A 17,050-nucleotide genomic window follows, 5' to 3' on the forward strand; every position below is an offset into this window, starting at 1 on the left:
TTTTTATCTTCTTTCCTTTACATCTCTACCATCCATTCCTCATTTCCTTTAATCTAGGCCACCCACATGGCACTCCAGATTTTCCCCTCAACAAAATATGAAATTAATTAATTTACTAAAATATCCTTAACTTTAAATATTAATAACTCTTTTGTTATAGCTCCAAATCACGTCCCGTTTGCGCCCACACATCCGTAACGACGTGTAACATGAGAATACGCCAAGAAAATGAGTCTCACATGACACGATGCGGTAGTCAACACAAGTCAACACTTTGCCTCGAAGGGCATCTTCATAACTCACGTATTAAAATTGTTGATGCACAAAACCAGAGGGGTCTTGGAACAACGTAAATCCGACTGTAAATCTACAAGAAAGTAAATAACACAAGATGTATCGTGGTTCACCCCAATGTTTGGGCTACATCCACACTGATTATTGTATTTCTTTGAGAGTATTGTGAAGGAGAGAGCTCTGAATATGAGAGTGAGAGCTTTGAGAGAGCCTAGAGCTCAGAGGATGTGATGAGGCTTAAGGCCTAAGAATTGGCCTCCCTTAATGAGGAGAGTGAGGGGTCCTTTTATAGAATAAGGGCTCATCACTTATTACATATTTTCTCCTTTCTTTATTACATAATTACATTTAAGTCCCCCGAGTATTTATACGAGATCTAAATACAGAGGCCCTAAGTATGGTACAAACAGTAGTCCCCCAAGTCTTCAGTCAAGATAGTCTTTTGGCTGGAGACTTGAAATTCAGTCTATGTATGGGCCGAAGTAACTAGATGTCGTCTAAAACTGATATTCGATATGAGGCGGTGCCCAATCCGAAATAATGCTCAACCAGAAGTAGCACATGTTGCGAGGCTGCTCTTCTTGTGGCTTATGTTGCCTTAGTTGGCTCAGCTTGTGGCGTTGGAGGTGAGGGAGTCCCTTTTATAGAATAAGGGATCACTCCTCAATATATGAATGATGGGCTAAAGCTGATGCTCGTGGCGAGGCGGTTTGCTCAGTAGGCGGCGATGCTCTCTAATGATGGTGAGGGAGTCCCTTTTATAGAATAAGGGCCCGCTCCTCAATACATAAGTGATGGGTTAAAAGTGATGCTCTCGGTGATGCGGTTGCTCAGTAGGCGACGATGCTCTCTGATGATGGTGAGGGAGTCTTTTTTATAGAATAAGGGCTCACTTCTCAGTACATAAATAACGGGCTAAGTCCCCCAAGTATTTTTCATGAGTGCTCTCTAATGAAAGTGAGGGAGTCCCTTTTATAGAATAAGGGCTCGCTCCTCAATACATAAATAATGGGCTATGTCCCCCAAGTATTTTTCATGAGACCTAGTTGAGGCCCAATATATAGTGTATAGTGTAGTCCCCCAAGTCTTCGGTCAATAGAGTCTGTTGGCTGGAGACTTCAAATTGAATTCATGTATGGGCCGAAGTGGCGGTTGTTCGGAGGCGGTATTTGTATACCCTGCACTGAATCTTTGTAGGTGAAGCTTTGCAAGTGAAGCTTTGCAGCTGGAGCTTTTGTAAATGAAGCTTTTAAAGCTGGAGCTCTGTAAATGAAGCTTTTGAAGCTAGAGCTTTTGTAAATGAAGCTTTTGAAGCTAGAGCTATGTAAATAAAGCTTTTGAAGCTGATTGACATGAGTGATGCTCATAAATGTTTATGTTAATTGACATGAGTGATGCTCATGGATGTTGGCATGAGTGATGCTCATGAATGTTGACATGAGTGATGCTTATGAATGTTGACATGAATGAAGGTCATGAATGCTTATGTATGATTGACATGAGTGATGTTCATGAATGTTTATGTATGAATGACATGAGTGATGCTCATGTATAATTTTGGAGTACTGGGCGTACTTTTGATCACCTGGTGGGTGATAATAGCGGCAAGTTGCCGAATAATTTTAGAGTACTGGACGTACTTTTGATCACCTGGTGGGTGATAATAGCAGCAGACCGCCGAATAATTTTTGTAGTACTGGACGTACTTTTGATCACCTGGTTGGTGATAATAGAGGGTCTGGCTCTTTTGGGCATATGGGCCTTTGCCTTCCACATAACATTCCAGCCCATTATTTTGGGCTTGATGGTTTTTTTTTATTACCCTCTGATGGGGTTTTATATAGATGTCTCAGAAAGATAAGAAAAATAAATTACATCATTAAAAAATAAATCCAACCCTCTGCTCAATAGGTCACGCCCATAATTCTCTTTTCTGCATGCCATTACCACCACAATTATGTCTGCTTCTTTTTATCTTCTTTTGCTTTTTGCTTTTACTTTCTCTTTTCCCTTTTGCAGATGATAGACAAGGAAATCATGTGGAGTGTCTCTTTTCCCTTTCTGCTTTTGCCGACAAAAGCAGTGGAGACTTCATATTGCAGATGGTTTTTACTTTCTCAGGTGGAGTGAATACAGAGGCCTTTTTCAGCATCATCCCTCTGACCTGTAGAACCAATACTTCGATGAGACAGAGATGCTCCATGGGATGCTGGCATACCACTAAAACCGTGTCTTTTCATTCCACCCTAGAAACCTTTCCCTCGCGTGATTCCAGATGAAAATCGAGAAGAAGGTGAGGACCAGATTGTGGTGGAGTGGGGGCAGCAATGCCTGCAGGTTCAACTTTGTACATGGCATGTGGTAGAAAGCTTGGGACAGATGGGGTGGAAAATCTCTGCGTCGGAGCAGCCAACAGCTGCCTTGGAAAACATGGTGCTCCTGGAGTTGGTGCGTCCGGAGCACGCTGGTGGTGAGAGAGAGAGTGGTGCCAGTACGAAACGTCTGAAGGAGGTGGCGGACTAGGAGGCCATGCATGTGCATGAACTGGTGGATGAGGTGGTAGTACTGGAGATGGAAAATGGTGGGGAAGATGATGCTTTGGCGGCCACATGTGCATCATGGATTGGTCCATGGTAGGGTGACCCCACACATGTAAGGGTCTGATCAACCGATGGTAGTGCTGAGCGTAATGCATGGGAGGAGGTGTAGTACTAGTTATCGAATGGAAACCCATGGTAGGTGCATTAAGCCAATTAGGGTTATTTATCATCATGATGTCCCTTCTACTCTTGGCTCTTGCTTCTTTTCTGGCAGCAGCTGTTGCCCCATACATTTGCCGTCTCTGGGTCTAGCTAGCTGCCTCTATCTCACAGGCTAGCAAATGTTTCCTGTGCGACCGATATTTTTTAAGGTGGCTAGCAATATTGTGGCAAGTGAGACAATCTATTCCCATAAGCTCTAGAATCCTAGAAGGGACTGCCTTATCCACCCCTAGCTAGCTGCCACTGCCTCACAAACAAATATCGCCTCGAACTGGTGCCCCGATTGGAGTTCCGGTCGTCTTTGCCTGCATTGCCGGAAAAATTATGGCTTTGTACATTCTGTTACGACGGTTGCTTCTGTTGGAAATTATTTCCATCGACGAACCGGTACTGGTTCAGATCTCGGTTCACTCTGGACTCGGACGCGGATCTCCGGAGCTTAATCGGTTCAAGATTTGATTGTTGTATTGGTTCAAGTCTCATTAGCCTCGCAATAACACTAGACGATCAATGTTGCTTATCTATATCGCTTCCTCCGTCGATGTTGGAGCTTCGACTCGTAGTTAGTATGGTGGCGTTTGTCCGGATCTCCCTCGGGTATAGGCTTCATTTGGCATCGACGGCGGCTCTGCTATCGAGTAAGAGCCTCGGGGCTTCTCTGGAAAACTTCCATGACGACCTCGTGCCTTCTTTGAACTCGAAAACTAGAAGCAGAATAGGAGATTTCGGATAAGGTTCCGGCGACGAAGGGGTGCGAGTTTTCAGTGACGGAGGTCGGAGATCCGTCATCAGAGATGGAGATTGCTTCGATCGGTCTGGAGACAGTGCCGTCTTGTTCTGCAGTTGTTTTTCCAATTCTTTGGATATCTCCGGCGATGTGGCCGACTCCGACTTGGCAACGACACCACCGTCGCCGAGGAAGGGAGGCGTTTGGCGTTGAGAAGCAAGCGGCGATCGAAGATCTAGAGGAAGTCAGCCGTGAACCTCATCTGTTTCTTTATGTGCTTCTCCAGGTTCTGTTCTTGCACCATTCTTCCAATCGTCATTTTTTTTTATTTAGAAAATATATCTGTCACTTTCCCTCTCTCCAAACAATACTTTTGTTTATTTCGTGGCTCTCCCTCTCTCACTCACTTAAGCTTAGATTTCTCCATAACTCTCTCTCTGTAGACTATATAGTCTTTGTGTTTTCAGAAATGTAGAGAGAGAAAAATGAGAGCTTTCTACAGAGAGAAAGAGAGAGAGATATATCTGAGAATTGTGAAGCTTGTTTGTAGCTGTTGCTGTGACAGGGAGCTGGAGCGGAAGGCATGGGTTTTGCGGTGACTATGTAGGTGTTTGGTTCTTGGGTTTCTGCAGATTCACTGTGGGGGTTGTGAAGTTTTCACGGTGGTGAGATGAAAAATTGAGAGAGAACCGACATAGTTTTTTGTGTCGTTTCCCACAGACGGCGCCAAATGTTGATGTACAAAACCGGAGGGGTCTTGGAACAACGTAAATCCGACCGTGAATCTACAAGAAAGTAAATATCACAAGATGTATCGTGGTTCATCCCAATGTTTAGGCTACATCCACACTGATTATTGTATTTCTCTGAGAGTATTGTGAAGGAGAAAGGGCTCTGAATATGAGAATGAGAGCTTTGAGAGAGCTTAGAGCTCAGAGGATGTGAGGAGGCTTAAGGCCTAAGAATTGGCCTCCCTTAATGAAGAGAGTGAGGGGTCCTTTTATAGACTAACTTATTACATATTTGCCCATTCCTTTATTACATAATTACATTTAAGTCCCCCAAGTATTTATACGAGATCTAAATACGGAGGCCCTAAATATGTACAAACAAAAATTATAAAATCATCATTTTTAGGAACAGACTGTTACATATAAGGGTCGACTTGATCAGCAATTACATGCATGAATTGATAGTCTGACCGAATAATACAATAACAGAATTATGTACCAAAAATGTTTAAGCAAAACTATGGGGATTACATATTCCCATAAGAATTGACTTGGTCTGTGATTTCCAATTGATGATCTCCAATATTGATAAAATAACAATTTGGTAGGAGCACAAGTCTGATAAGAGATTGTAAATTTGAACCACCAATCATGTTGATTCTTTTTTTTTATTTGAATGTTTATTTCTTACATTGCCACATATATAAGTCTGATAATTTTTTTATTTAAATTTTTATTTCTTACATTGCGACATATTCAAGTTTGTTAATTTTTTTATTTAAATGTTAATTTCTTACATTGCGACATATACAAGTCTAATAAGAGAACGCAAATGTAAAATTTACATTATTGTTATTTTCTCTGAAGATTTAAGCTCTTGGTTGAGGAAACTTGATTCGACCCAACTACCGTGCAAGCAATTTATATTGGTGGGGTTGGGAGGTCCTTGTGGCTTTACTTAGCGGTTGATCAGTCGTATCAAGTCTCGTGTGAATTTAAAAGTTGCAGAATCAAGATGTTGATTTGTTTCTATATTTTGCATAGCATGCCATTTCAAGGGCTGGACTTTTGAGTGTATGCGCATACGAAAAGTAATGGATTTAGAGGAATAGACTCTATAAAAAGTTGTTTAGATGATTGATTAGATGATGGTTGTCACGTTGGGGTCACTTTCACCCCATGGTATATCTTAGCATACTATTAATCAGTAACGAATCCAGAAGTTTAACAATGAGTGATTCTAATATAAAAGTTCTAAAAAAACTAGATGAAAATAACATTAAAAAATTAAACAATAAACTACCAACTTTTTATTTATGATCTTCTTTGTATAAACAAGTTACAAGTTACAAATACTCAATTTTTCCATAATGGGCTTACATACTTTGAAACATGTAGTGATTCATTGCCAATACATGAAAATCATATTTATTAATGTAAACAACTAAGTTATCCCTCATTTTGTTGTGGAGTGGATACTTAATAATATTCATGGCAAAAAATGCTCTCTCCCTATTGAAACACTTGCAACTGGTATAACCAAAGCAAATTCAATAAGTAAATACACATATTGAAACACCAGATGCAACCCTTTTTCCATCATTTTTAGCAAGATCACAAATCCTTCGCAATTGAGAAAAATCACTGCTTGAACGCATAAAATGAAAATAAATATCAAGTTGATCAGAACACAAAACAATATCAACTGATGAAGCTAAAAAAATACATTGAACTAATGAACACATGATCCCAACAGTATAAAAAAATCATAACAAATAAATTACAACTAAAATCTATTATTAATTTAACATCCTCTATGATTAATTTATACTAAAATAGAAAACTTACTTAAATTTAGAAATTAGGGGATTAAGGTGGAGAGAAGTGAACCAGGTGGTAGTTGTGGAGAGAAGACGGGTGCTGGCCTGGTGATCAGTTGGGTGGGGATGAAAAAATTTTAGTTGTGACGGGAATACGGACGTTACACCACGTGTTTTTATGCAAGTGGTGGAAAATTTTAATTTTTAAGTTATTAACCTTTTAACATACATAACCCATCATTTATATAGAGACACGTGGTGTACCACCTCGTGTGACGGTCACACTGAAAAATCTCTCGGGTGGGGATAGCCAAGTAGCCAATTAGCAAATTGGAATTGGGAAAGTGAATGAAATTGGATTGGCTGAAGTGAAGTCTGGAGGTCTGGGGTAGAGATTAAAAATGATGAGGCTCCCACTTGGCTTAATAAGAAGCTGGGTTTTATGTTTTTTTTTTTTTAAATGGCTCACTCAAAACAACGTTTATTTTGGTCAAGTCATTAAAAAAATAATCTTCTTCTCCTTCTATAGAATCTGTAGTGCAGTCGTCCCCGTTCTTCCTTTTAACACATGACCAGACTTGAGTGATCATCGGAAGTCCTTATTGCCACTTATTCAGGCTTCCAGATGATGCCAAGACCATCCAGGTTGCTTAGTAGATCCTCCCATGCTAGCATTAGGAGTAGGTTCTCATTTCATTTCGTAATCTTATAGAAAAATACATAGTTACCCATGCGTATTACTGATGGTATTTTGTGAACCTTACATGCATAAGCTATCAAGATCAATTCATTCTTCACGGAAGTGAGTGACCTTGATTACCGTGCTCATTCTTTAATTAGCTAGTTCTAAATGGCATTGTATGGCTTTCAAACAATCTTTTAGTTTTGTTCAGAAAAAAAAAATATATATATATATATATTAGCATACTAGAGTTATCAGTAGGTGTGGAGTTCATTTCTTACATGGTAAAACAATCTTTTAGCATAAGGTGGGTTCGAAAAACTTAAAGTCAAAAAAAAAAAAAAAAAACAAAAGAACTGAAGGCCAAACCAAAACTAAAAAAACCGAACCGAAAGAAAAAACTGAACTAAAATTAGAAAACCGAATCAAACTAAAAGTATATAAAATATCGTTTTTACCCCAAGGGTTGAGCGATGTCATTTTACCCCTGTAACCCTAATAAGGAAGGGAGTTTTAACAAAATACTTCTGATACTGTTCATTTTTAATGAAAAACCATACTTATACATTTCCCTGGTACTATTAACTATACCTTTAAAAATGGTTTTTCATTAAAAGAGAAGTTTTTTTGGACTTTTCGTTAATTTTCCTAATAAGGAAGCCTTTCCATTCATTCCCTTCCTTCTTCGTATTTTTATCCCCGCGTTGTCTCACATTCAGAGTCTACTCAATCTCACCCAGCGGCTAGCCTCACTCACACCCGCAACCCTCGAGCTTCCTCTTATGAGGTGGAGCACGTGTAACTGCTTCACATATGAGATAACTTGCTCTGATATTATAAAGAAGTTAAGATTTCATTATAAAACTAATTAGTAATATAAGAAGCAACCCAACTTTTTATAAATCCTTGCAAAGTTTCTATTTTCATCAATGTAGGACTATTTTACCTTACATTCTCACAACATTGAGCGGTTGTACTTGGCTTAACTGCTATGAGGTTGTATATATATTATATGCAGCACTGTCATTGATTGTTCAGTAAGAAAATAACGTACAATTTTACTGTTTAAACACATAATTCTATGTGGGGAATTTAATTAGAATCTGGGAAAGTCCACAGCCGACTTGACGATGATGAATGATGAGAGAATAACGGATTCATATTTCAGGCACAAACAATAATAAACCCTTGTGAGAAATCAAATCAAATTAATGTTTACTAGTAGAACTTCATATCATCAAAACAAAACTGTCAGGTACTCTCAAAAGGACTAATGTATCTTGGCAAAGAATTGACCAGTTTCTACATGCAGGTAAGAAGTTAATGTGTCTTTAATTCTTTTGGTATCGAAACACATATTAGTATGAACAAAAATCCCAACACTGTATCCGCGTTCTCTGCTGTTGGGGACTTTTTAGCTCATAATTTTTTCAAAGAACAAGAAAAAAAAAACCCTAGCTTTTTTATTTGTTTGTGCAAAAAATTCTAGCTAGCTAATGATTGCAATTTTACATCTGTTATGGCCAACTCTCATTCCACTGACCTGTATGATCTGTTGGATTTAAATGTGGACATGGGATGGGACTGAAGTGGGAAATGGGGGTTTTCTGCATCTTTGAAATCATGTGGCTTTAATTTTCATCTGTTATACGATTCCTTCACAAACCTCCCATAACTTGGATGGCATATTATAACTTGGTTCAATTCATTTCTATACATTATTCATTAATTACTTCATGTTTTTTTAATTTCTTACTATTATGTTTATTATTATTATTATTATTGAGAATTATTATTTGCCAAAATTATAGAATAGGATCAGTGACCCACAATTAATTATATAGATATTATTATAACTTAACCATTTACAAAACTATTAGGGTGCGTTTGTTGCACCGGACTATCTCGGACTGGACTAGCTTCAAGGACTAAGCTGGACTGGCTTAGACTAGACTAAGCTGGACTGATTTAGTGAAGCGTTTGGTGCAGTGTCGGATTAAAAAGCAGGACTAATATATTTTATTATTAAATTTATATTTACAATATTTTATCATTAATTTAATCTATATATACTAATATTTTATTATTAAATTATCATTTTCCTTTTATCTTCTCTTATTGTTTTGTCCGCCAGCTCTCCCCTCTCCTTTTCTCTGCCATTTCATCTCCTTTCTAGAACATCTTCCTCTCTCTTTTTTTTTTCCGCCCATTGCATCCCTCCCCTCTCCTCTTTCTCTACCATTTCATCTTCCTCTCTTTTTTTTTTTGTCCACCCAAATCTTCCTCGGACTCCAAATCTGCCTTGCCCTGCACCAGCGACTCCACCTGCTGCTGGCAGAGAATTCAACGACTTGAGGATTTTTTGTGGGTGATGGTTGGTGGTGGGAAATTTGAGATGGGGGATTTTTTGTGGTTGATGTTGGTGGTGGAAGAACCCTCGCATGGAGGAGGAAGAAGCCCAGAACTCACAGAAGGGCTCGCAGGGAGGTGAATCAAGCAGGACGAAGAGAGATGCCGTCGAAATCGAGGTCGATGAGGTGAATCAAGCATAACGAAGCGAAGTTCCTAGCTAATCCCGTGGTTTTTGGGGGGACTCGTGAAGACCGGCTAGCACGCCTCACAGGGACTCGTAGTCGAGGCGAGTCCCATTTATTTTAGTCCCACAACCTACCAAACGTAGGATTATAGTCCTACTTAAGGTAGTCCAAGCCATAGATGAAAATATCGATAATATCGGCGAAATATCGCCGATATTATCGTTTTTTTCATATAATGATATTTCGCGAGTATTTCTTTAATTATCGCTATAATATCGCGATAATATCGCGAAAATATCGATAGTATCGCGATATTATAGATAATATCGCGAGATGAACCTAAAAATATTTGAAAATTTCTGAAAAGTCTCAAACATGCACATAAAGGGATTCAAACTCCTCCCATCTAACTCCTTCAGCGCCTTGACCACTATACCACTTACGTTTTTGTGAAAACATGCTAAACTATTTATATATATGGTTTTGTTTTGAATTCTTTTTGCAAGAAACAAATTTGCACATATTCCAAATTTTTTGTGGTATTATATTTTAAATTGTGTCAATTAATTACTTAGTCAATGACATGTGGTTTTATATGGTTGGAAAAAATTCTCAAAAATCCCAAACCAAACCGAAAAAGTCCCAAACCAAAACCATCCCGAAAAATACCGAAATTTTCGATATGGGATTGGTTTCCAAATCCCATTTGTTTGGTAATCCCGAAATCCCGAAAAATACCGAAGTATTCGGTTTCCTATTGACTTTTGGGTTTCGGTTCTTGAAAGTCATTGTCATGGTTGCTGACTACTCTTCACAATACACTTACTCTACACATAGAGATGATGAAGATAGTGAAAATTTTGAACCTCATAGGAACTCTATGTGGTACTTAGTCACTCATGTATCTTACCATGCAATGTATAAAGTGTAAAATATTGTACTAATTCATTATATATAAATGATTATGGTGTGTTTAAACTTCTTTCATTAATTACTACATATTTTCTACACTCACAATATTTGACAGCTCGCTATATAATCAACTTAAATCAGTTAAATCCATCATGCAATGCATTTCATTCTAATTTTTTGTGATAAACTAATAGATAATTGACTAAATAAACATCCTGCAAAGTTTCAATAAAAATTTCCAAGTTTTTCTTACAATTTCCGTGGTTTCCATGTAATTTTTATCGATATCGATATTATCCCGATATTTCCATCGATATTTCCGTGTTTTCGGACTACCGATATTTCCGATATTACCGATATTTTCTTCCTTGGTCCAAGCCAATCCCTCCTAAGGAGGTGTAACAAACGTGCTCTTAAGGTTTACCACAAAAAATCTGTAGTCTAATTACGAGAAAAACCATCAAATATAAAGTATTATTACTTTGTTTTGTCAAGTTTCCGACTAGGATTGTATTCTCCAATATTAAATTATTATTACTATTATTATTATTATTATTATTAATCATCATCATCATTATCAATCTCTACACTAAATAATCTGGTACTTTCACGCTCTATTCACATGCAAATTGATGTGAAAGCGTGATCATGAATCTACACACATCAGACAAAAAATTAATCTCAAACATTGTGTGTGGGGCCTTATGATATTTTATTTTTACAAACTTTAACAAGAAGCTTTCGGTTCTATTCATTTTAATGAAAAAGTCACATTTTTACATTAAAAAATTAATTTTAGTACTATTCACTTTACTCTTTATTTTGTCTTTATTGTTAAAATTCAAAATTTTCAAATATTTTTCACTAGTTTTCTTTTTGTCCTTTTATAAACAGGGCCTGATGATATATATATACACACACATATATATATAAAGATTTCCAATTGGCTGATCATAGTTATTATCTATATATACAGATTTCCAATTGGTTGATAAAAAAAAATAATTGGTTGATCATATTTATTATTTTAGATAATAAAGAATATACGGTGAAGTGTCGATTTAGTCCCTGAATTAACACCTCAGTGAAAATTAGGTCTCTGAATTATTTTTTCTGTAAAATAAGTCTCTAAATTCATTAAAAATTATTAATTTCATCCCTACTATTATATTCAAAGCTATTTAATCCAATTTTTTGTCAACTTAAGTCACTTGAAACACTTTAGAGTGTAATATAGGCCTGGCAATTCCTGACACGACCCGATAACCCGACACGACACGACACGAAATTAACAGGTGTTCGGGTCGACACGATAACGAAACGGGTCGTTATCGGGTAACCCGATAAGCACCTGTTAAGATAACGGGTTTGTTCGGGTATACACGTGGGTAACACGATACACGATAAGCAGAATATTAATTTAATAATTTATAACCCTAAAAAAATATTATCATAATTATATATATATTAATTTAACAATTTTATACCCCTAAAAACTATAATAATTATATATATATATGTATATATATTAAATTAACTATAATAATTATAATATTATATATACTATAATAATTATACCCAAAATATTAACTATAATATTATATATATATATATATATTAAATTTTATACCCCTAAAAACTATAATAATTATACATACAAAATAAATAGATTTAAATTTACTTAATAAATAAATATATATATACACACACACACCATTGAACTTCATGGGATACGAATTATACGAAACTAATTTCAACGATCCAGCCGTCAAACATGTTTGTATATACTTCGAGATCGCATACGCCAAAAATTGCAAAAAACAAACATTCAGAGAGCAAGTAACGGGACAAAACTTTTCGACGGTTATAAAAAGAAAAATCACGATTTAACGGTCATTTTAACTCTGATTTTGATGATTTTTTGCAGCTACACTCCTTGACCTTATATAAATACAATGATTGAATTCGATCTTCAATTTAAAATATTTACACTAGTGGATACCACAAAATCTTATATTATACTTAATAAAAGTATGAATAAACTATTAAGTATTAGTGAATCTATTGTTTTGATGGGATACTCATTCTACGAAACTAGTTTCAATGATCCAACCGTCAAACATGTTTATATATACTTCGAGATCGCATACGCCAAAAATTGCAAAAAACAAACATTCAGAGATCAAGTAACGGCACGAAACATTTCGACGGTTATAGACGAAAAATCACGATTTAACGGTCATTTTAACTCCGATTTTGATGATTTTTTACAACTACACTCCTTGACCCTATATGAATACAATGATTGAATTCGATCTTCAATTTAAAATATTTACACTAGTGGATACCACAAAATCTTATGTTATACTTAATAAAAGTATGAATAAACTCTTAAGTATTAGTGAATCTATTGTTTTGATGGGATACTCATTCTACGAAACTAGTTTCAATGATCCAACCGTCAAACATGTTTGTATATATTTCGAGATCGCATACGCCAAAAATTGCAAAAAACAAACATTCAGAGAGCACGTAACGGGACAAAACGTTTCGACGGTTATAAACGAAAAATCATGATTTAACGGTTAATTTAACTCCGATTTTGATGATTTTTTACAACTACACTCCTTGACCTTATATGAATACAATGATTGAATTCGATCTTCAATTTAAAATATTTACACTAGTGGATACCACAAAATCTTATGTTATACTTAATAAAAGTATGAATAAACTCTTAAGTATTAGTGATTCTATTGTTTTAATGGGATACTCATTCTACGAAACTAGTTTCAATGATCTAACCGTCAAACATTTTTGTATATATTTCGAGATCGCATACGTCAAAAATTGCAAAAAACAAACATTCAGAGAGCAAGTAACGGGACAACACTTTTCGACGGTTATAAACGAAAAATCACGATTTAACGGTTAATTTAACTCCGATTTTGATGATTTTTTACAACTACACTCCTTGACCTTATATGAATACAATGATTGAATGCGATCTTCAATTTAAAATATTTACACTAGTGGATACCACAAAATCTTATGTTATACTTAATAAAAGTATGAATAAACTATTAAGTATTAGTGAATCTATTGTTTTGATGGGATACTCATTATACGAAACTAGTTTCAAAGATCCAACCGTCAAACATGTTTGTATATACTTTGAGATCGCATACGTAAAAAATTACAAAAAACAAACATTCAGAGATCAATTAACGGGACAAAACTTTTCGACGGTTATAAAAAGAAAAATCACGATTTAACGGTCATTTTAACTCTAATTTTGATGATTTTTTGCAGCTACACTCCTTAACCTTATATGAATACAATGATTGAATTTGATCTTCAATTTAAAATATTTACACTAGTGGAACACCACAAAATCTTATATTATACTTAATAAAAGTATGAATAAACTATTACGTATTAGTGAATCTATTGTTTTGATGGGATACTCATTCTACGAAACAAGTTTCAAAGATCCAACCGTCAAACATGTTTGTATATACTTCAAGATCGCATACGTCAAAAATTACAAAAAACAAACATTCAGAGATCAAGTAACGGGACAAAACTTTTCGACGGTTATAAACGAAACATCACGATTTAACGGTCATTTTAACTCCGATTTTGATGTTTTTTTACAACCACACTCCTTGACCCTATATGAATACAATGATTGAATTCGATCTTCAATTTAAAATATTTACATTAGTGGATACCACAAAATCTTATACTATACTTAATAAAAGTATGAATAAACTATTAAGTATTAGTGAATCTATTGTTTTGATGGGATACTCATTCTACGAAACTAGTTTCAATGATCCAACCGTCAAACATGTTTATATATACTTCGAGATTGCATACGCCAAAAATTGCAAAAAACAAACATTCAGAGATCAAGTAACGGGACAAAACTTTTCGACGGTTATAAACGAAAAATCACGATTTAACGGTCATTTTAACTCCGATTTTGATGATTTTTTACAACTATACTCCTTGACCCTATATGAATACAATGATTGAATTCGATCTTCAATTTAAAATATTTACACTAGTGGAAACCACAAAATCTTATGTTATACTTAATAAAAGTATGAATAAACTCTTAAGTATTAGTGAATCTATTGTTTTGATGGGATACTCATTCTACGAAACTAGTTTCAATGATCCAACCGTCAAACATGTTCGTATATATTTCAAGATCGCATACGCCAAAAATTGCAAAAAACAAACATTCAGAGAGCACGTAACGGGACAAAAATTTTCGACGGTTATAAACGAAAAATCACGATTTAACGGTTAATTTAACTCCGATTTTGATGATTTTTTACAACTATACTCCTTGACCTTATATGAATACAATGATTGAATTCGATCTTCAATTTAAAATATTTACACTAGTGGATACCACATAATCTTATGTTTATACTTAATAAAAGTATGGTATAGTACTATTGTTTTATTTTTTTTCATAATTATTTTGGTAAACTTCTCATAATTTGAATGATTTTTAATGTTTGGTTTTTCTATGCTTAGTTTATGCAGAAGATTGTTATGACGTGGAAAACCTTACTGAAAACATCATCAACATAACTCTTGAAGGCAATAGATCAAGCCAAAGTTCCAATGCAATTTCATGATGATTGATGTAAATCGAGGATTTTGTAAATTGAGGTTTAAACTTTTGAGAAAGATTTCACAACCTTGAAAACAAAAACTGTTTCATTTTGCATATCCTTGCACATTTAAAATTTGTAATAGATTAGTAGTGTATGTATTATTTTTTTATTAGGCTCTTATTTTCAAGTGTAGATGTAGTACTTAAACGACAAATGTGTTTTAATGTTTTGAAGTAATATTTATGTGGCAATGTGTGGTATGCGCAAATTTAAGAAAAAAAATATATTTTTCTTAACGGGTCATAACGGGTCATAACGGGTCGGGTCACTTTACCCGTTGGGTAAAGTGACACGACCTGTTAAGGACCTGTTAAGATAACGGGTGTGACACGACACGACCCGTTAAGATAACAGGTGTTACACGAAAACGACACGAACACGACTGACACGACCCGTTTGCCAGGCCTAGTGTAATACCGTCATTTTCTCATTTATAAACCTTTAACATTTCATATAGGTTACAAATTTAACGTCGATTTTACCCTCCAAAGTTAATTTACACTATTTCTTATGAAAAACTACCAATTTACCCTCTAAAGTTAACTCCATACACTATTTTTTTATGAAAATGTGTATCACATATAAGTAACGTGACTTAAATTGATGGAAAATTGAATATAATAGTTTTGAATATAATATATTAGTGATGTAATTGGCAAATTTTTATAATTGAATGATTGAATTTTTCTGAAAAAAATAATTTAGGAATATAATTTTTACTAAAGTGATAATTTAGGAACTAGATTGACAGTTCACCCAAGAATATATGTACGTAGTTTCATGTTTAATTCACGTGCGGCTCAGCATACTAATCTGTCTTTGTGTTGATTTTAATTTACAGAAAATATGTATTGTATGACCATGCTGCTGCAGCTATGCACTGGTCTTCGATCACATTTAGAAGCATATATATATATATCATGCCCTTAACAAGAGGGATTCTTATTTTTCTTAAAAAATGGAGATACCATCTTGACCGTTGAATTGGCTTTAATGAAATTGCATGGTTGAGATTTAATCACATGTCACACAATCTCAACCACACAATTTCATTAAAGTCAAATCCAACGGTCAAGAGGGTGTCGTCATTTCTTTAGAAAAATGGAGATCCCTGTTATTAAAGGATTCTTATATATATATATATTTGGATCATCTCCTGAGCTTAGGAAGCTAAGCCTCTTGAGCAAAGCAAATGGGGCGTTGGATTTTGATCCAACAGCTACAAGCATGGGCCCTCTAAAAGTTATAATAATTATAACCGTCGAATCAAAATCCAACGACCCGTGTGCTTTGCTCAGGAGACTCAACCTCCAAAGACAAGAGATGATCCAAATCCTATGTATATAGCACTGACTGTGAATTAAAGACAGCCGATGGCAATGGGTGAGACTCCCCATGGGCCATGGCCATCAAAGCATGAACACAGTGACAGAGGACAGATAACATTACACACCCCTTATCGTCTTTGTAGTTGAAGATTAATTTTTAGCTCTTCTCGATTGTATATCTCATTGTTATCTTTTTCATATGTCATGTCACACAACACATGCATTACAGATCTCTCATATTAGTCGTTGATGCATGTAATATCAGTTTTGAGATTCTCGATCAACTATTTTTTGATGTATGCTCTTTTGTTTTATCTGTCATCACGTGATTAGTCATGAATAAAACTAATTCCTTCCAATCCCTAAAAGATGGTAGGATTAGAATGAGGATTGGAAGGGATAAATTTTAATTACTAATCATTCTTATACCTACAGAGCGAAACACATTTGGAAGTCAACATCCCTTAAAACCACAATTAATTTCCACTCTTGTTAGTTTAATCTTCATCTCTGTGAACTGAAATTAAATTGAAAAATGCCTCATAGCTAAGTTTACGAAC

The 17,050-nt window shown here is 35.3% G+C and overlaps 1 protein-coding gene across 1 annotated transcript; it reads right to left on the bottom strand.

The window, feature by feature from the left end:
- Positions 1-2,329: 2,329 nt before the first annotated feature.
- LOC139198017 (probable transcription factor GLK1) lies at positions 2,330-3,127 on the bottom strand. Its single transcript, XM_070826249.1, has 2 exons — positions 2,549-3,127; positions 2,330-2,458 (listed from the first exon to the last, which is right to left on the bottom strand). Exons 1-2 carry the CDS (start codon positions 3,125-3,127, stop codon positions 2,330-2,332), a joined length of 708 nt encoding a protein of 235 aa, XP_070682350.1.
- Positions 3,128-17,050: the final 13,923 nt, after the last annotated feature.

The sequence above is a fragment of the Malus domestica genome, chromosome 08 (genome assembly GCF_042453785.1).
Source record: "Malus domestica chromosome 08, GDT2T_hap1".
NCBI lineage: Eukaryota > Viridiplantae > Streptophyta > Magnoliopsida > Rosales > Rosaceae > Malus > Malus domestica.

Excerpts from the sequence above, each read along its gene's own strand:
- LOC139198017 (XM_070826249.1), bottom strand. The coding sequence starts at position 3,127 with ATGTATGGGGCAACAGCTGCTGCCAGAAAAGAAGCAAGAGCCAAGAGT. Across the intron at positions 2,459-2,548 it reads TGGAATCACGCGAGGGAAAG|GTCAGAGGGATGATGCTGAA; the intron begins GTTTCTAGGGTG and ends TTGGTTCTACAG.